Source organism: Oncorhynchus masou, chromosome 9 (genome assembly GCF_036934945.1).
Source record: "Oncorhynchus masou masou isolate Uvic2021 chromosome 9, UVic_Omas_1.1, whole genome shotgun sequence".
NCBI classification, from domain to species: domain Eukaryota; kingdom Metazoa; phylum Chordata; class Actinopteri; order Salmoniformes; family Salmonidae; genus Oncorhynchus; species Oncorhynchus masou.
The window spans coordinates 62,415,468-62,435,984 of record NC_088220.1 but is presented as its reverse complement, the minus strand read 5'-3'; the positions used below and the strand labels follow the sequence as shown (position 1 = coordinate 62,435,984).

At 41.9% G+C, this 20,517-nt stretch overlaps 3 protein-coding genes across 3 annotated transcripts; 2 read left to right on the top strand and 1 right to left on the bottom strand.

Annotated features, from left to right (window-relative positions):
• Positions 1-1,023: 1,023 nt before the first annotated feature.
• LOC135546415 (claudin-4-like) lies at positions 1,024-2,386 on the bottom strand. Its single transcript, XM_064974827.1, has one exon. It carries the CDS (start codon positions 2,194-2,196, stop codon positions 1,570-1,572), a length of 627 nt encoding a protein of 208 aa, XP_064830899.1. The 5' UTR covers positions 2,197-2,386; the 3' UTR covers positions 1,024-1,569.
• A 9,550-nt stretch (positions 2,387-11,936) lies between these two features.
• Positions 11,937-12,969, top strand: LOC135545281 (claudin-4-like). The gene has a single exon (XM_064972907.1). It carries the CDS (start codon positions 11,940-11,942, stop codon positions 12,612-12,614), a length of 675 nt encoding a protein of 224 aa, XP_064828979.1. The 5' UTR covers positions 11,937-11,939; the 3' UTR covers positions 12,615-12,969.
• Positions 12,970-14,614: 1,645 nt separating this feature from the next.
• LOC135546413 (claudin-3-like) lies at positions 14,615-19,168 on the top strand. Its single transcript, XM_064974826.1, has 2 exons — positions 14,615-15,341; positions 17,273-19,168. Exons 1-2 carry the CDS (start codon positions 14,843-14,845, stop codon positions 17,905-17,907), a joined length of 1,134 nt encoding a protein of 377 aa, XP_064830898.1. The 5' UTR covers positions 14,615-14,842; the 3' UTR covers positions 17,908-19,168.
• Positions 19,169-20,517: the final 1,349 nt, after the last annotated feature.

Sequence of the window (20,517 nt, the reverse complement as noted above, 5' to 3'; positions counted from 1 at the left end):
CCCATGACCTGGATCCCCTGGGAAACCATCTTGACTAAATAGTTCCTCTCACACACACTGTCAACTGATTGTTCCTGACCTCACACACTCCAACCTGAGTACGGACAGATCCCGAGGAGTCCAGTTATTCCCAGAGTTCAAATATGGTTCACACAAAAGAAAACAGTATTTTTAGAGTTGTGTTGTAGAAGATAGTTTGTAACGCAAAAACAAAACAGCTATTCCTTCTGACTCACTACTATGTGACTGATATCAAAGAATGACTTGGAAACTGACTATGGAGATTTAACAAGAAGGCTGTGAAGAAAGAGTTGGGTTATTAGGAAATGTGTTATTTGGAGGTGTTTAAAACTATCGTTTTTTTATGACTGCACACTGATGTACACTCCTATCAGGACACAATGTTTTCACGGAGACTGACAAAATACAAAATGAAGTGGGGTGTAGTTAGCAGTGATGGGGACTATGTAACTGAATGTTGTTTTTACTTCTTATGAGGATGTTATATATTTCTATTCCTATAGGGGGCATCATTGGACAATGAAGGTTTCTCAAGATGCTATGGGAACTTCAAAGGTGAGTCATCCGACTCGAAATTCTAGTGTAGACTAAAGTAACAGTCCCATTCCAAAGGCAAAGCATTTCTCAACCCCAGGTCTTATCTAGCCATCAATCAGTTTTTTCTTCCTCTTATGTTAAATGTACCAATTTTGGTGCGTGTTATCAAATTGGGCTACTGTAGGAAATGTTAGGCCTACATTTCAGCATGGCTGGAGGGTATATATGGTATATATTTAAAAGAGAATAGAGATGTTTACTCTTAAGGTGAAATTGTCTACTAAATAGTAGTCTAATCTATCTACTCTGATTTCTCAATGAAATAGTCTGTTTGACGGTTGGTGTGGGGTGTGGCTGAAGAGCTAAGAATAAGCATGACCGTGCTGAGGGATAAAGATTCATTCATTTGATATATGATAAAAGGTTGTTGCTCATGTTCAGTCAAAGAAAACATGAGACAGTGCATTTGAAGTTGAACAAAAATATTTATTTACAGTTTTATCACCATTGAAATTCACATTTTCTGAATCACACACATTTAAAAAATATATTTAGTGAAAATGTTGAATGAAATGTATGCATTCAATGCAAGCGTTATGGGAAACCCATTCAGATCATTCTGAAATATTTTATACATGTTTTCAAATAATAGCTTTGGCTAGTTCGTATTCATTCTGCGTATTGTGAATATACGTCAGAAGGAGTATTAGCTGACAATGTCCATCCACACCCTTTTCTGGGTGCGTTACATGCCATCATGTCATTTCTTACTTATACAAGTGCCACTGTCTGGAAGTCTGTCTTTAATGAAATACATTGGAATTTTGTCATTTAGCAGTGGAAACAAGCTGTGATATCATACAAACATGATCGAACAATCACAAAATCACAATGTGAGACAGTAAGGATCACACTGCACGGCACCTGTATAAATATACAGAGTCTCGTTCTGTCTTTTATAATCTCTCTTGCTTTTCTTTCTCTTCTTTCTCTCTCGGGCGTTTCTCCCACTCAAACATAGTCCCTGGGTGCTGTGGACCTGGCAGCTGAGTACTTAGTGGGGTAATTGTCCTCTTTAGGGGGACAGTTGGCACAGAGGAACCCTCCTCCCATGATCATGAGGGCCGCGGCCCCCCATCCGATGTAGAGCGCAGCCCCCAGCTCCATCTTCTGAGAGCTGATCAGCATGGGGTTGTAAAAGTCCCTGATGATGGTGTTGGCCGACCAGCAGACGGGGATGAGACACAGGATGCCAGCGATGATGAAAACTACACCCGAGCCCACGCCTATTTTGGATTTGGCCCTCTCATCCTCCACGCAGTTGGTGCACTTGCCCCCGGCCACGGCGAGCAGGATGCCCACCAGGCCCATCATGATAGAGATGATGATGAGAGCACGAGCGGCCTGGAGGTCCTGGGGTAGTGCCAGCATGGAGTCGTATACCTTACACTGCATCTGACCTGTACTCTGGACCACACAGTTCATCCAGATGCCTTGCCAAGTGGTTTGGGCTGTGATTATGTTCTCGCCGATGAAGGCTGTGACCTTCCATTGAGGAAGAGCACAGACCACGATGGCCCCGATCCAGCCAATGATGCCCAGGGCTATGCCCAACATCTGAAACCCAGCAGATGCCATCTTTTCTTCTTCTTTAAGTCCTGGAGGAGTCGATGAAGGAAAACTGCCAAAAATGAGTGTCTTCTTAGAAATCAGTTGCTTGGTGTGTCTTGCTTGAAAAATATCCAAGTGTCATTGTTTAAGCCATACTGGGAGCATGTGCTTTTATACACCTGACTTGGAAGGGGCTTGGCACACAAACGTTCCAACACACCTTTGACATGACTTGCTGCTTCTCCCTCAAGGCATATGTCGTAATTCCGTTTTTTTGTCTTCTCTTGTCAGTTAAATGGTACAAGTGGAACAGTCTCATTGTGACTCACCATTGTTCAAACAGTTTTAGCCAAACTAAAGGGGAACCGTGTGTGTCAACACCCTTAAAATATAAAGTCAGTATCAGGATATCAGTATTCCCTCCTTGCCAGTTTCATGCTGACACGACACTGTGGAATGAAACTCATAGAAACACATCTGTTCATGTCTGAGAAAATCTGTGAATAAGGATTTTCTACTTTTACATCAAACTCAAATATCAAAATTAGACAGGTATAATTATAATCTGACATTTACACAATTATTTTGAAATTAGTTCCAACCTCTTTCCTCTTAATATGAACAGAGCCCTATAATTGCTCAAATGAAAGGGTTGGCTCTATATAGAGCTGAAGATTATAGAGTTTTAACTAAATGTTATTTTATTTTGGATATCTATTACTTGACATTCACTCTTCACCTTTGACTCAATGGCTAACCTTTGCAGCTCTGGGACTCCCATCAGATCGTATTGACTTGAAACAATGCCAGATTACATCAAGATATTCACTTATTTAGTTATGTGAAAAACCAATGTATCATCCTACAGATCCCCTTGAATACATAGGCCTACTGTAACTTATTATTTTCCTGCTTGACTTTACAATCCCTCACATAGAATATGTTAGAAGCAGTAAACAGTAAATATGTAAGGTGCTCTTTGGTTTCCCAGGCTTGTGACATTGTCAAAATAATGAAGACATGTTCCCTTTCCAAGGGATAATCTCTTTTCCCTTACAGAAACGGTACAACTACTAAAACTAAAGTTTAATTTCAGCAGGGGTGTAGGGCTGCAGGAGCACAAGGAAGCAGCGCTCCCTCACTTTTTTCAATTTGAGAATACACGGAGCTAGTAAAAATATTTATTGAAAATGATTAAGTTGAATCAATTACTAGCCAGATCACATAATGATGAATTAGTATTTTAAATAACATACTCGAATATAGTAGCATAGAATTGTAGGTCTTTAACACCTCATTTGTAGTGAGATTTTAGGATGGTTAGCTGAAGCTGAATAATCACATTTCTTTTCTCATGCAGCCAAAACTCAACAGTGGATGCCACTAGGCAGGATTTACAGTATGCTTTGATTGAAACAAAATGCAAGAAAGACTAATTGTTTGTTAACACCCTCTGTTCTAATTCACTCACAAAACAGTAATTCAAGAAAATGTAAATGCATATTCCCATGAAACTGATTGAGAGCTTGCAGATGCAGCTTGGACATTTCACCGGTAAAATGTGAAAATGATCATTCATGATTGACAGTGATGATGGCCTATTTTGAAATGAGGTAAGCCTAACGTAGTGTTTGAGGGTATAAAAAAATAAAAATGTTATTGTGTGTGGGCATAGGCTGACGTTGCCTTGTGTGTGGGCATAGGCTGACGTTGCCTTGTGTGTGGGCATAGGCTGACGTTGCCTTGTGTGTGGGCATAGGCTGACGTTGCCTTGTGTGTGGGCATAGGCTGACGTTGCCTTGTGTGTGGGCATAGGCAGACGTTGCCTTGTGTGTGGGCATAGGCTGACGTTGCCTTGTGTGTGGGCATAGGCTGACGTTGCCTTGTGTGTGGGCATAGGCTGACGTTGCCTTGTGTGTGGGCATAGGCTGACGTTGCCTTGTGTGTGGGCATAGGCTGACGTTGCCTTGTGTGTGGGCATAGGCTGACGTTGCCTTGTGTGTGGGCATAGGCTGACGTTGCCTTGTGTGTGGGCATAGGCTGACGTTGCCTTGTGTGTGGGCATAGGCTGACGTTGCCTTGTGTGTGGGCATAGGCAGACGTTGCCTTGTGTGTGGGCATAGGCTGACGTTGCCTTGTGTGTGGGCATAGGCTGACGTTGCCTTGTGTGTGGGCATAGGCTGACGTTGCCTTGTGTGTGGGCATAGGCTGACGTTGCCTTGTGTGTGGGCATAGGCTGACGTTGCCTTGTGTGTGGGCATAGGCTGACGTTGCCTTGTGTGTGGGCATAGCCTGACGTTGCCTTGTGTGTGGGCATAGGCTGACGTTGCCTTGTGTGTGGGCATAGGCTGACGTTGCCTTGTGTGTGGGCATAGGCTGACGTTGCCTTGTGTGTGGGCATAGGCTGACGTTGCCTTTGGAGGATGCATTTAGCATATTCTATAATAATATTCAATAGGCTACATCTGTCGGTACAAACGTTGATTTAGAAATGATGGCGTAATTAAACATTTTGGGGGCGATCCCGCACCAGAACAATAGCGTATTGAGTCAGTGAACGATTGTCCAGTTACTCTACTCATTCTCAAGAGAGAAAAAGTGAAGTCCCCTTCAGCCATGTCTGTTAAAGTATCAATCAACCAACCAATCAAATCATTATTTATGTCACCTAAGCAGTTGATAGATTCACAGCTGGCAAGTCATTCAGTTCATCCACCATTTTGTAAAGAGGCAAGACAAAAAAAGAATACTTGAAAGCTGACCTTGCATGGTGACGTCAGTCCTTGGGGGTTGGAGGGCTATAGACTGTCGTTCTTCCGTTTGCCTGGAGGACGTGTCTGCTTTGACGGACGAGGAGTTTGACTGGTTAGTTCTGTGGACGGGTCTGTCTTCAACGTGCCACAAACAACACCAAGGTGATCACAGTTGTCGGACTGTAAAGAGAATGGGGGGGGAAAAGAGAGAGAGATACAGATTGTTTCCATACATGAAAGAGGCCACTGTTAGCGAGCTAAAATTACCTTTAGGAACAATGCCTCTATTTAACCCAGGCAGGTAGCACGTTAAAGATACCCTGGCATGGAGCAACCCAAGGAGATTGAGTACCACACTCAGGTACTACGCATTGAGGAGGAGAGATTGTTTTGGAGCGTATCGCCTTCAAACTGAGATTATACTCCCAGCACTGGGAATCAGATAGGCCTCAGAGGGTCCACTATTTTAGGATCAGGAATCCTACACCAGATCATGTAGTCAAACACTCAAACATCAGCTGTACTGCTTCAAACAGCATACATCTGGTTCTATGGTGTAACGTTGATCTTATTGTTGTGGAACTCCTAATAAAGAGGCAGCTGAAACAGAATAGTAGTATTTCCAGACATTGTTATTGTTGTTCTGGGTGTGACAAATAAAGGCTTGTTGAGACACATGCAGTGAAAATAATGGGCACACACTACTCCCAGGATCACATGACGTTGGTCACAAAGACACAAAAACAACTACTACTCTTGTCTAAACCAGGGTTGTTCAATGTCGGTCCTGGATGGCCAAAACACTTCTGGTTTCATCCTCTCCTTCTAATAAGAGACTAGTTAAGACCTGGGACACCAGGTGAGAGCAATTAACTACCAAAACAGAACTATTTCGGCCCTCCAGAACCGGAATTTAACAGCCCTGGTCTAAACCTGTACCTTTCACACCACAGAAAGTGCTGAAAATGTGCTTGAAGTTAACTCATTTTGGCATGTGAAAATAGTTTTTGAGGTAAATTCCAGCGGTTTTTACAGTGATGTCGCAGATTAAGTAGAAAATTGCCACTGTGAATGAAACAGTTTGGCACTAAAGCTAAGTTATTTCACATTACAGGTAGTTCAATCCACCTGTGTGTAAGTCTTGGGGGGGGGGGGGGGGTAATACATGACAAGTGTCAACAGGAACAGAGGGCAGGCCGGGGCCTCATGCCTGGGCCTCACACACTCTAACGGATGCTGGTTTTGGATTATAAAAGTACAACCGAGTAAACTGGCTGGGTCACTATGGCTGTGTTTACACAGGCAGCCCAATTCTGATATTTTTTTCCACAAATTGGTATTTTGACCAATCACATCAGATCTTTTCACATCAGATATTTTTCAGAACTGTTCTGATTGGTCAAAAGACCAATTATAAAAACATCAGACTTCGGCTGCCTGTGTAAACACACCCTAAGTGTAGTGCTCATAGAACTGTAACTCCTGGGGTTGGATAGTCAAACATTGTTACTGTATCTTTTTGAATGAGGGATTCAGAGATCAAGGCTTATTTTATATAATACTAGGTGGTATCACCCAACCACACATTTATAATTCTTAAAAGTGTGAATTAGCTTATATAGAGGCTCACAAGTACTATGTTCAGATATTGTTATTGTTGTGGGTGTGAACTAAAGGTTAGAAGGCATGTTGCACCCCCCTGATGCTACTATGGGAGAATTTGGTATCAGTGTAATGGTTGATAAAACTGGGATGTGTGATGTTCTCCTACAAATACGGATACCTGTGTGTGTATCTGTGTGGGTGGTTGGGCAGGAGTTAGGGGTAGGTTGTTGTGTGTTATCTATGATGTATTATTCCGTGCCCAAGAGTCATGCTCAAGGGGACGGAGTCACAGTTTCAGTGGATTAACCAAGCATGCAACAAAGATCTCACGTTACCTAGAAACCATTAGAAGCACGGGACATTCAATGACTCATGTGGTTCTGGACTGACATGCATCAAGACATGTAAATGAAATCAAAGTGGATTCAGGTGTAATAAGAGTTGTTATAATACTTTATTTATCATGAGAATCTTTATAATTCTCAGAAGATTTAGGTGACTATCATCCAGACACAGTCAACTCACAAGTTCCTTTAAACTCACATGCTGAATGTATCCCCCTGTAATTTCATATTTTTTAATAAGGGATCAATTTAGAGGCAGTGATCACTTTTTAAATTATTATTTTTAATGCTGAGAGATGTGCCGTAGTGTGGCACCAGAGACACCAACCGTTACAGCCTGGATTGTGCAATAGGTAGGGAGTGACAGGGACAGAGAGGAATTCCGCCTCCAGGGATTTTCTGTTATTTATTTTCTGGAACCTTACCTTAACTGTGAATGTACTAGAGTACAGGAACGTCAGAGAAGTACATTTCTCCCAAAGTTCTCTCTCTGTTTACTTTTGGTTGTTTCATTATTTCAGATACTAGAAGAAAAAGAGTCACAAAATAAAGTTTAAAATTGAAGAATTTCCCTTCCTACACTCCCGACACTCTTCAGCTGTCCCCATAGGAGAACCTTTTGAAGAACCCTTTCCACAGAGGGCTCTACTTGGAACCCAAAAGAGTTCTACTTGGAACCAACAATAATTATCCTATAGGGACAGCCAGAGAACCCTTTTGGAACCCTGTTTTCTAACAGTGTACCTTCCACTCTCCCTTCCTCCCGCTCGTAGTTACCTGTTCCCAGAACGCAAGTCTCTACTTAAGCAATAAGGCCAGAGGAGGTGTGGTATATGGCCAATATACCGCGGCTAAGGGCTGTTCTTATGTGCAATGCAGCGTGGAGTGCCTGGACACAGCCCTTAGCTGTGGTATATTGGCCATATATCACAAACCCCCGTGGTGCCTTATTGGTCACCAACGTAATTAGAACAGTAAAAATACATGTTTTGTCATACACATGGTATACAGTCTGATATACCACGGCTGTCAGCCAATCAGCATTCAGGGCTCGAACCATCCAGTTTATAATTGTTAGTTATTAATGTAAGGCAGGCAGCTGCCTGGTGTGTATAGTGTAGTGTATCTATACATGGGCAGGAGGTAGTGAGCTAGCCAGGCACCTGTAACCCTGGAAACTGGTCTAACCTGCTCCTGTTCCCATGGCAGGTGAACAACTGGGAAGTGTTTGTGCTTGTTCCCTTTCCAGGGAGAACTCTTACCAAATACCTGCTTCAAACCTGATGACTCCCTAAATTATACCAATAGTAAACATTTAATTTCCACAGAAATAAATGAGTTGGTTAGTCGCACCTAAATGGTCAGAAAATAACTTGTATCCTAGAGTACCGGGTCTCAAACAACTGCATAGTCATAGTCAACAGCTAACTTCCTCCACCACATGGTGTCTCCTTCAGTTGCAGTCTGTTAGGGAAGGTTGCACCAACATGGATTATCTCCTAAACTGGGTTAAATCAAAGTTTATCTATGAATCTTGTTGCACCAAATCTTTAACCTAGTTCTAAATTAATCCTAGTTAAATTAAATCCTTCCTCTAATCTAAGTTTAGTTTTCACTTTAAACCAAGATTACTTTTAAGCCTGTTGCTCAATTTAAAAAAAAAATGAAAATACATTTAGATTAGAATTTAATTCTAAACTGCCACTTGAGTTTGCTTAACTGATAAAATGGCAGCATATCTACTGTGCAGAGACGAAAGTGACAGAGTTCCTCTGAGAATAATTAGAGACAGGTTGAATCCTATTGAGTTTTATGATAGTGATCAGTTTTCACGGAGTTACCGCTTCTCCAAGGACTCTGTAATGCAACTGGAAAGAAAGGCTGGGCCAACCTGTCACGCCCTGGCCATAGAGAGGTTTTTATTCTCTATTTTGGTTAGACCAGGGTGTGACTAGGGTGGGCATTCTAGTTTCTTTATTTCTATGTTGGTGTAGTTCCCAAGCAGCTGTCTATCATTGTCTCTGATTGGGGATCATATATAAGTTGTCCTTTTTCGTTTGGGTTTTGTGGGTAGTTGTTTTCTGTTTAGTGTCTGCACTTGACAGGACTGTTTCGGGCTTTTGTTTGTTTGTTTGTTTGTTTGTTTGTTTGTTTGTTTGTTTGTTTGTTTGTTTGTTTGTTTGTTTGTTTGTTTGTTTGTTTGTTTGTTTGAGTGTTTGAGTGTTTTGAGTATTACATTTTCCATGAACACTTACCACACTGCGTTTTGGTCCACTCCTTCATATGATGATCGTTACACAACCATTAAGCATGGGAGTGATGGGAACACGGCTGAACCCTAACTACTTCAGCTCCAGATGGTGGATGGGGATCTTATTTGACTCCACAAGTCAACCGTCTGTAGGATTGTAGTCCATGTCCAGTGCTATTGCCGCTCTGAAGAATCGGTACATAAGGTTCAATACTACAGAGGAAACGGCAGCTGGATTTTACAGAAGAGCTAGATTTTCCCAGGTGTACTAGGGGCAATAGACTACACACATTCCCAATCCTGGTGGCCAACCCATGAGAACCTTTCACGATGGGATTGCAGCAGGGCTACACAGTTATTATTTTATAAGGAACATCAACTTTGTGGCCTCATTTGTCAAGTAGGCCAGCTACTTCGTTTCAACTCACAAAATACCTCTCATATTGGTGTACCATGTCACTAATCATAGTTTAAAAACGTTAATCATAGTTTTACTGATCCAGATTTAAAATGAAGTGGTGCAATACATCTCCAATTAATTATAGAACTAGATTTACAAAATCTAGATCAGCTCTAATCCTAGATTAATTTAACCATGTTGGTGCAACCCACACTTAGGTTTAACTAGGATTAATTTAAAACTAGGTTAAAGATTTGGTGCAACAAGATTCATAGATAAACCTTGATTTAACCCAGTTTAGGAGTTAATCCATGTTGGTGCAACCTTCCCTAACAGACTGCAACTGAAGGAGACACCATGTGGTGGAGGAAGTTAGCTGTTGACTATGACTATGCAATTGTTTGAGATCCGGTACTCTAGGATACAAGTTATTTTCTGACCATTTAGGTGCGACTAACCAACACATTTATTTCTGTTGAAATTAAATGTTTACTATTGGTATAATTTAGGGAGTCATCAGGTTTGAAGCAGGTATTTGGTAAGAGTTCTCCCTGGAAAGGAAACAAGCACAAACACTTCCCAGTTGTTCACCTGCCGTGGGAACGGGAGCAGGTTAGACCAGTTTCCAGGAGGTGTTCTGTCTATGGGGAGCCTTCTCTAGGTGTTCCTGGACACGTTTTTTTGTATTGTAATATGGGTCTAGGATTATAGCCAGTCTCCCTAACGCTACCACAGACTGGTACAAGGCTGCTGCCAATTGTTAGGAAAATAGGCATTTTGCAACAACGAAACTATGCATTTCTGATTCATTTTGAGTCACAAAGCTGCTCACACATATTTTGTTTGCAAATATTATAGTAACTACAGTAACAGGAGCTAATATATACAGCATAATTATGTTGAACTTAATCATAGCTTCAGTCTTCATGACAAGGCTTGTGTTATTGAGGCTTATCCTCACACAGCACTGAAGTCTTCAGTAAACGGAGATCAATTGTCTCTTTTTACCCCTCAGTTCCCCTTCGTATTAGGAAGTAACCACTGAGATCTTTGAATGTTTAGTTGACACTTTTTAATTTTTTTTTGTAGTTTGCATTTAACACCACATTTAATGAGCTTTATACAATGTGCTGGAGGCAAAACTGCAATAGGGTCAACCTGAGATCCGGTGTAAACCAGATCCTCTTTGGACCATTTCGACAGACAGACAGCTATTCAGTAAGACACTCACGGGATGATAATGTTCAGTACAGTTTAACTGTACCAGTACTTCACGTTGCTCCCTCTGGCTGTAAAAACATTATACACACCCATAAACAACTCTGGCTGCAACCTCCCCGTTCTGATCTGAATAGGACATTCTGCATCTCACAAAAAACAGAGAGTTCATAAGGTATTTGGTAATTCAGTGATGATTCAGTGATGATAATGTTCTAGCCTTCCAACAACCTGTAGTGGAGATCATCCAAGTGAGATGGTACGTGTTCTTGGGTGTTGATTTCACTATCAGGTGGGTGGTATGAGAAAGCAATGACCCCTGTTTTGACCTATGACCCCAATGATGACCCCTGTTAGTGAGACAAGGGCCTATAATGGGCGATAGATCACATAGAGCTGCCCAGCCAACCCTAACAACCCTACCAGGAAAGGACAGTTGTTTGTCTGTTAAGTGAAGTGTACAGAGCCACCCTTTATCATTTTATTTACATCCAGAGGACATCCATTACAACTTGAGTGAGCACGCTAACAAACAAGGGCAAACGATGATAGGGCCATTAGAGTTTTTCCTGTTTAGGTCACATGTTTCTTTATGGTTTAAGACAAACTTTATTGAACAAAACATGCACATGTTCAGAGACACATGTTCAGTGCCAGGCCTGTTCTGAACAGAGCAGTTTTACCCAAGAGGTATAATGTGTCTGTCTAACTGACTGAACAAAGCCTGTAATTTTCTCTCGTTTGCAGAGACGGTGATTCAGCGTTTGGTGTTATTTGAATGTAAACTGACTCCACCTTACAGTCTTCTTAGCAGTATAAAGAAAGGAATAATCGGTTTATCCCACTCTTCTTCTCTTTCCCCCACTCTTGATAACTGACTAAGTATTATCCAGGGCATTCTGAGCCAAGGAGATCTGATATCGTCTTTAGAGGGCTGTGCTCTGAGACAGAGCACCTTCTATCCAGACCAGACCTGAGAGACCTAGGGATAGGGAGTGACTGCTGCAGCCCAACACCAGCCCAGAGAACTAAGGGACCCAGAGAGACAACAGCCCAGCACCAGGGGACAAGGGGAGACTACGACAGCCCAGAATCAGGGACAGACCACTGCCCCAGATCAAAGCACCAAGGACAAAGAGAGACGACAGCCACAGACCAGCACCAGAGCACCTAGGGACAGGGAGAGACCAGTTCCAGAGATGGCCTCGGCCGGCCTGGAGATCCTAGGTATGATCCTTTGTGTGTCAGGCTGGCTAGGGGTCATGGTGGCTTGTGGCCTGCCAATGTGGAGAGTAGCTGCCTACATTGGCCAGAACATCGTCATCTCTCAAGTGATCTGGGAGGGCCTGTGGATGAACTGTTCTGTCCAGAGCACGGGCCAGATGCACTGCAAAGTCCACGACTCCATGCTTGGACTCCCTGTGGACCTACAGGCAGCCCGTGCCCTGGTCATCGTCTCTATGGTGCTGTGCATCATGGGCATCGGCCTGTCAGTAGCCGGGGCCAAGTGCACCAACTGCAGCTCAGACACAGGCAGCAAGCCTCGCATGGTGCTGGGGGCCGGAGTGACCTTCATCGTGGCGGGGCTGTTGCTGCTGACGGCCGTATCGTGGACGGCTAACACCATCGTCTTGGATTTCTACGACCCGATGCTGGAGGAAACGGGGAAGAGGGAGTTTGGGAACTCACTGTATTTTGGATGGGCTGCCTCCTGTCTGCTTCTCCTAGGGGGAGCTCTGCTCTGCTGCTCCTGTCCCCTGAAAGCACCCCAGGGTGTTAGCGGGGCTGGGTCTGGACCCAACAGGGTGATGAACTACTCTGCGGTCAAATACCCCATGTCTGTCAATGGATATGTGAGGAGGGACTATGTGTGAGAGAGAGTGTGTTCAATGGCTTTAGTATAGAGACAGCCCGTTGAGACTGATGGGACTAAGGGGATAACTAGTGTTAGCGTCCCCCCTTTCCTGACTAGGTTGGCGAAGAATAAATGCAGTATGAACGATTGGCGATTAATGCTAGATTGTGTTTTACATATATGATTTCTGTAGAGTTGGAGACATGCATTTATAGACAATTCAAGTAAATGTAGATGGTAGGATTAGAGAAATATCTTATTCATGTTTTGCTGTTCGGAAATATTTTTTGTACTAAATTTCACATGAATGTTACTCAGTGATGACGATGTAGATCATGAAAATTTTAATTTAGTTTAAAAAAATAAATAATAACATTTCCATTTAACCTTAAGTCATTTTTGCACACTCAGAATTTTCTTGCACATGGTGATACAAAATGAAGATAAGTTCACCCTTGATTTCATAATGTGAGGAAATCATGCATTGCGTTAACTAATGTTTGTATACAAGCAACTTCTTTTTCTTTGCTTAATTGGCTTATAACAGGGCCATTCACATCTGAAAGTAAGGTCTTATCACAGAGGATGTCACCACAGGAATGTTATGTGAGTGAGGAGAGGTAGTCTTGCCTACGTTTAAGGACAAATCTGGCTTAATAAGGTCAGGCTACCAACAGAACACTGAGACAGGACAGGACATCCCATCGAAGACACAGGGTCTAAAGAAATAGACCAAAATATGGGGCAGGAATGCCTGCAGGTCCATATCACCTGAAATCTAGAAAACTCAGCCCCTCTACCCCGCACAATACGGTTTATGATTTCAATGCAAATGTGAGTGAGTAGCAACATTGACCCTTTTGTTTCATTTGGGAGAGTGAAACTGAGCACGACAAAAAGCAGCCATTTTGATAAGGAGGAGTGTAGGTAACCCGCACTGTAATCATAGGGTGAACCAATTTCTTTCACAATCCTCCCATTTATTAAAGATAAGACAATGGCTTTATTTACATTCTAGTCTAAGAACAAGATAAGGGAAACTACTTTTAAGACATTCTTATAGCATAGACTTAAAGTACTTCCTAGGGAAGTTTGAGTGTCGTACAAACAAACATAGCCTCCAATTGTGCTAGTCAATCTGTTCACTTGTGGAGTATAAGTACTCGTCTATAACCAAGTAAAGTGCCTGTGTGTGGAACTTCTTGAGCTGATAGACACGTTTCTAACTTTGATCCCTAAATCTGTCAGCCAATCAAAGACAAAAGACAACTTATTCTCACTTTTTGTCATCAATATTCAATGACAGTCAGAAACAAGATATCATTTACTATGAAATTCAGGCTTGTCTGTTTCCTGAATCATGGCAGTGGGAAACAATGAGCAAATGCAGATTTGCATTAATTCATTGTGCAACGTTACCTCCAAATATGATGTTATCTGGTACCAGAGAGAGCATTCATTGGCTCCTGACCCAGGTCAGTTCATTTTGAAAGAAACGGATCCAAGAAAGAGCCCTGCTGATGGGGTTGGAAACCAGATGAAACAATATTCAGCAACTTTTTCTATAGGTCAATGGAAGTTTGTTTAAAGATATATTGATTATTAAAACCAATGCAATTCATCTTATGCCTTCATCAGGGTATTTTGGGTTGGAAACTAGCCAATAGTGCTTGTATACAGTAGGCTGCCACAGATCAGCCATAGATCAGCTCTCTCTCAGGGTTAGCAGTAAGACACAGAGGTTAACACTCCATAGAGAGCTAAATATTTATTTTGACCTGAAAATAACTGTACACTGGTAGACACTTGTTGAATGAACACATTTGTAAATGTTATTCCCAATTCCTCCACGTGTAACTATTAACTTGTCTATTCTTAACCTGTTCGTTATCCTTTAACTATTTAGTATTGGTACTTTGGCCATTTATTGATTTTCCCCCTCAGCCCAAACAGTGGGGGAACAACCATGGCCCTACCATTCAATCATTAATGTGTGCAGCCAAGCCGTTCACGTGGGGTTTGTTGAGAAGAAAGAAAAGAAAAAACATTTGAAAACCTCCTTGGCCAATGCCCATGAGACTCTACCTTCAGTTTGTGGAGTGCTATAAAGATAGCTCTGAATATACAGACGGTGAGAATTACAAAAGCAGAACCCAGACAGTGAAACCCTTTTGTGTGTGAAGTTGAGACAGTTAAGAGAGTGAAGACACGTGTAGACTTACTTACAAAGGAAGGTAAAACAAGAAAATGACCGTGTTGGGACTAGAGATCTTGGGAGTGATCCTGGCTGTCCTGGGTTGGATATTAAGCATCGTGTCCTGCGCCATGCCCATGTGGAGGGTGTCCGCTTTCATCGGGGTCAACATCATCACAGCTCAGACCATGTGGGAGGGCATCTGGATGACCTGTATGGTGCAGAGCACGGGCCAAATGCAGTGTAAGGTCTACGACTCCATGCTAGCCCTCAGCTCCGACCTGCAGGCAGCCCGAGCCCTCACAATCATCTCTATAGTTGTGGGCATCATGGGGGTGCTGGTGGCCGTGGTGGGGGCTAAGTGTACCAACTGTGTTGAGGACAAGACGGCCAAGGCCCAGGTGATGATCGCAGCCGGGGTGGCCTTCATCGTAGCATCCCTGACCCAGCTGATCCCTGTGTCCTGGTCAGCCAACAGAATCATCATGGATTTCTATAGTCCCATCACTCCTGAGGCTCAGAAAAGGGAGATTGGAGGGGCTCTCTACCTGGGCTGGGCAGCAGCCGCATTACTCCTCATCGGGGGGGGGATCCTGTGCTGTAGTTGCCCCCCACAGCCTGAGAAGAGGTATGCAGGGCCACCCTCACAGATGGTGTACTCCCCAATCAGATCTGTGGCCCCCAGCGGCTATGACAAAAGAGACTATGTTTGAACTGACCTGCGTATCTGGCAGCAGCTTTCTGCTCACGTTTTTCCCACAGTCGATGATGGACATCTGATACCAACTTTGAATTCCAGAACATATCAAATGGGGGTGATTTCTACTGAAACTATTTTGTTATATGTTTTGACATGAAGAAAATACTGCTTTTAGTGGATCATTTTTGATGGTGCTCCGTTGAAGAGAAACAACATCAAACTGGACTTGATGTACTTGCATTTCATACTGTATGCCTATTTAAAACATGCATAGGTGTTGTAAATATTGTTTTGGAATCTTACTATTTGAAAGGAGTTTAATTAAAACATCTGCATTGTTAGATTTTATATTCTATAGACTGAATTAATAACAGCTTATCTTGTGCATATGTTGGATAACAATGTGCCAAATTCTGACAGTTTAGCATCTTTCGTTAAGTGTGAAAATATGAATGATTTTGATGTTTTAAAGTGTGTCAATTTCACAATAAAAACTGTTTCATAATACTTGCATTTTTCTTAAAATATTTTAATCCGATGACAGAAAAATACATTGTTGCAATAAGTTACTTTATACAGTACATTTAATTAACATTAGTAAATGCTTTGCTACATGAGAAGGGAGCACTAAGTCCGGTGGTACTAGCTATGCAGTTTATAAGAAAAAATATGTTTGAATCTGCTGCCAAAAAAAGACGTAGGCTAAGGCTAACTGCCTCCGTGTCATTCATTCTGCCCAGATCAGGATATAACAGGCATTTTCCTTCACTGATCCTTGGGTATCTATGGTAATGATGTGTTGAGATGGATTGTCTTTCATAGCTGCTATCTACCTGGCTGACTCTCATATCTGTTGGCCCTTAGATAACAAGAAGCCTTCCTTTGTCAGCCCCCCACTATTCAGCCATTCCAAAATGACCCCCAGAACAATGGGTCAGTTTCATAGCACGATGGAGGTCAGAGTGAGTCATCAACACTGGGTCATGAAATGTTGGGGGGAAAGACTATTATCCCAGTTTCTGGGGCATAATTAGGCATAAACCACCACCCATAATTAGACACTCCAGTTGTAAGGAATTCAAGGGCACTGGAGTCAGTGACAGACAGACATGGCCGTTAGACCACATCAAATAGAGTGAACAAGATTATTGTAAAGGAACTGAGGTCAGGCATTCTTCTTTTACAAGCTGCTTCAAATAATGTTGTGAGAGAGTGATTGCTCTGAGGAGACTAGATTAGTGCTAATCTATTAATGAGTAAAGGGCAATTCCACCACTCTTCAACCTCATTTTCATTATGTTTTGCACATTATGTAAAAACTGCGCATTTATTTAAAAGGTTAATCGGTTCTACCCAATGACGACATCATCAAAAGTTAAAACATTTTAAAAACAGTGATTTCCAAACACTATGAGATTCGCAGTGATGTGGGGAGCAAAATAATACCCTCCCTCTGGCTAGAAAACTCCTTGCAGGTTTTGAAAATCACTATTGTTTTTTTACTTTTAATCCCACACTGTGATGTCACAGATAAGCATTTTTGGGGGGATCTTCCAGGGCTCCTCCCTTCAGCTGATCTGGGATATAAAGGATACCAGAACATCACACATCACACACTCACAGGTACTCAGGCTAAATAAATTGGTGTTATTGTCTCTGGCTCTGTCTGGTCTCCTTCTTTCTCACAGATCCTCTCAGGTCTCTCAGGTGTGACGGAACACGGAGCACTGAACGGAACACAGAAGGAGCTCCAGCAACAACTGAACTATCACCATGTCTGCAGGGTTGGAGTTAGTGGGGATCGCTCTATGCATATTAGGATGGATCATTGCCATCGTGTCCTGCACCCTGCCCATGTGGCGAGTAACAGCCTTCATTGGCAGCAACATCGTCACGGCTCAGATCATCTGGGAGGGTCTGTGGATGACCTGTGTGGTCCAGAGCACAGGCCAGATGCAGTGTAAGGTCTATGACTCCATGCTGGCTCTCTCCCAGGACCTCCAGGCCGCCAGGGCTCTCACGGTCATCTCCATCCTCCTGGCCATCCTGGCCGTGCTCATCGCCATCGCCGGCGCCAAGTGCACCAACTGCATCGAGGACAAGGCATCCAAAGCTAAAGTCATGATAATCTCTGGGGTGTTCTTCATCGTGTCAGGAGTCATGCAGCTGATCCCAGTGTCCTGGTCGGCCAACACTATCATCAGGGACTTTTACAACCCGCTGCTGACTGATGCACAGCGCAGAGAGTTAGGGGCAGCGCTCTACATTGGCTGGGGGGCCTCAGCCCTCATGATCCTCGGGGGAAGCCTCCTCTGCTACTCCTGTCCCCCTAGGAAGTACAAGCCCTCACAGATGGCATACTCTGCCCCAGGCTCTGCCCCAGGTGGGCCGGGGTTCCAGAGAAAAGACTATGTGTGATGGGACAATGGATGGGACAAGGACTATTTATGTAACAACCAAATACGTTATTCTACACCTGTTTCTAATGGTGTGTCTAAGAAAGGGCTTCATGAATGAAGGAGACTCCGTGATGAAGGGATGTGTTTTATCATTGTTTTGTTGGATTTGTCTATGTGTGTACAGTATTTGTCTCTGTATTATCTCTTCTGAAAGGAAAGCATAGAAGTTCTGGCTGTGTAAGAAAACATTTGAGAAGGATCATGTACTTTCCATTTGGGTTTAGTTGAGAACAAAGGAAATTAAGAATACGATCAGTAGTTATTAAATGTTTTAATTATTAAAAAATTTTAAGTGTTGAATTATTGGTGAGCTATGCATATTCATTGAAACTATATCAAGCTCATTTAAAAACATTCACAAGCCTCATATAATTATTTACATAATGTTTGTACTTTAATGCATATTCGTCTCTAAGATGTTAGTCATTGAGTCCATTTATATATTAAATCACTAACATTGAATTATTTTCCTAGCTTCAGGCAACTACGCTACATCAAATAATACTTTGTAGAATATTAATTCATTATCTTCTCATTGACATTTCTCTATGTTATTGGCTCATATAAATGAGGCACCGCTTAGGCTTCAGAAACTAAGGAACACTGTTAAAAAGACAACATTTGACTGATGCTTTCACAAAAAGATAGAGGTGGAAAGGTGTTTCTTTTACTGCAAGAATACAGTAGAGTACAAAATCAGTATGTTCACATTGTTTTTTAAGGAACTATGTTTCTTTTTATGTAGGATTTTTTGTATGTTGGGAAATGTTGTACATTTTCCCCCAAATAATTTGTGAGAGAGATGCATTTGTTTGATGGTGATGTTCTATCATCAGTGTTAAGGGTGTGATTGTGTCATGTACTCAACTGTTTGGACCCCAGCAAGAGTAGCGGCTGCCTAGGCAGCAGCTAATTGGTATCCAAATAAAATACTAAATACTACTAACATACAGAATACTGTATCTGTACTGAATTCTGTCACCTGAACTCCTGACAGATGACAGATGTATTAAACAGAGTGTGGCTAGCAGTGCACAGAGGGAATGGGGAACAGTTTGGGAGCAGACAAACTGAAGGCCTCAGTGTTTTGGGGCAATGAGGAGTAATGGAGGCATTGTGCACCTGTGTCCATACAGAACAGTGCTAATGTGTGTGTTAGTCCTGCAGTGTTAACTGCACATCACCTGCTTTTTAATAAAGGTAGTTGTTGTTTTATTAAGGTTTGCATCTCTACTGAATTCATTCAGAAAGCAATAATCAATTTTGTATATTTTCTCTTGTTTTATTGAATTACCATCTGCACACAGAGATTCACACTATCAACAATATATTTGTTGGACTTCAGCAGTTTTGTCATGCATTTTTTTACCTAATGAGAAGGTGACGGATGCTGAGATAAGGATCAGTACATGTGCCAGTGTAAAGGTAGCCTGATATGCAATCCAAGAGGCCATGTTACCGGCCACCAATCAGCAACTTCACCACAAGAGCTCTAAACAAGTACCAACAAGAGATCACCTCATAGGTGCAGGTGACAAATGTTATGTCAGCAGAGAAGGACAAAGAAGACTGAAAGAAATAATGAAAAGGTAGAATTATAATCAGTAGCAGCAGGCCTAGAGTATATGTCATCTTCAATTAAGGAAATAGAAATTTCCAATTGTTTCTATAAGTAATTTCAAGTCTGTTTCCTGCATGCTGGCTGTGTCTTTAAGACTTCCAGTCTCATGTTTAAAACACATCTTGTAGCACCTTACAAAAGCCTCTATGTGAAATATTGATTAGGATCTCATAGTAAATATGGGAGAGAAAAGTTCCTGGAGACTGGAGTCTCACCTTACCAGCACTTTATCAGCCAACTGTTGAGTCTCTTCCTCTACATATCATTATGACAAAAGATCTATCAAGTCATTTGACATGTAGCCACCATGACTGGATCCATTGATATTAACTATTGATATTAACTACTGTACATTGATATTAACTATTGATATTAACTACTGTACATTGATATTAACTATTGATATTAACTACTGTACATTGATATTAACTATTGATATTAACTACTGTACATTGATATTAACTATTGATATTAACTACTGTACATTGATATTAACTATTGATATTAACTACTGTACAGTTTCAGTTTCAGCTAGTATACAGTCCATTGTTCAGATTATTTCCTCCAAATAGGGGGATAACATGTACATTAAAAAGCTAAGATATGCATATGAATAGAATAAGCATCTCTACGGTTATTGATGCATAGTGTTTATATATTTTTCAGTTGACTATTCAATTTACTTTTTCAACTGAGTCAAATGCAGCCTTTTGAAATTACAACAAGCGTTCAACATTTCATACAGTTGAAAAACAAAACCACTGTATTTGTAATTTGCGTTGTTTTGGTTGGCTGACTGATGGTCCTACTAAATGAAAGTTAGGATAATGGGATATAATTTATATTTCTAAGAGGGTTGGATATCTTGGAAGTGTGATGCTCAAAAGCTTCAGTTTCAACATATGTAGAGCTGGCGAGAGACTATTACTAGACTGACCATGTTCAGTG